We start from the raw sequence: 347 nt of genomic DNA on the forward strand, positions 1-347 counted from the left end.
CCCCCCATTCGCGCTTCTGGCGACGGGCTTGTGTCAGCGGGACCTGAATAAACGCCTGTGTCTAACGAGCCGCTGCCTCTGTCTGCCTGGGTGCGGGTGGGGACGGCCCCCGCCCCCGACCCTGGGGCTCTGGAAGCGAAGCCCCGCGGCGGGCAGCGGCCCCGTTTTGTGTCCGCCGGCGGCCGCCGTAGGCGGGGCGGGGCGCTGCCGGGAAGAAGACGTGGGTTTCGGGAGGAAGGCGGAAGCGATGGCGGCGGCGGAGGCCGAGTGGGAGCCGGCGGGGCTGCTGCCGGCCCCGGGGGGAGGCCTCGACTGGGGTGAGCGCGGCAACGGGGGGGACTCGGGGG

General features: G+C 75.2%; 1 protein-coding gene across 3 annotated transcripts in view; it reads left to right on the forward strand.

Annotated features, from left to right (window-relative positions):
• The first annotated feature begins 247 nt into the window (after positions 1-247).
• Positions 248-347, forward strand: part of ATF6 (activating transcription factor 6) — an 82,607-nt gene continuing 82,507 nt past the window's right edge. For all 3 annotated transcript variants that reach the window (XR_775234.1, XR_775236.1, XM_010580975.1), the window contains exon 1: positions 248-317. Coding sequence is in view for 1 of the 3 variants with exons in the window: in XM_010580975.1 (XP_010579277.1) it covers positions 248-317 (70 nt within the window). In the remaining 2 variants the exon portion in view is untranslated. The remainder of the gene's footprint in view (positions 318-347) is intronic.

The sequence above is a fragment of the Haliaeetus leucocephalus genome, unplaced genomic scaffold (genome assembly GCF_000737465.1).
Source record: "Haliaeetus leucocephalus isolate CR32 unplaced genomic scaffold, Haliaeetus_leucocephalus-4.0 Scaffold76, whole genome shotgun sequence".
Classification (NCBI taxonomy): domain Eukaryota; kingdom Metazoa; phylum Chordata; class Aves; order Accipitriformes; family Accipitridae; genus Haliaeetus; species Haliaeetus leucocephalus.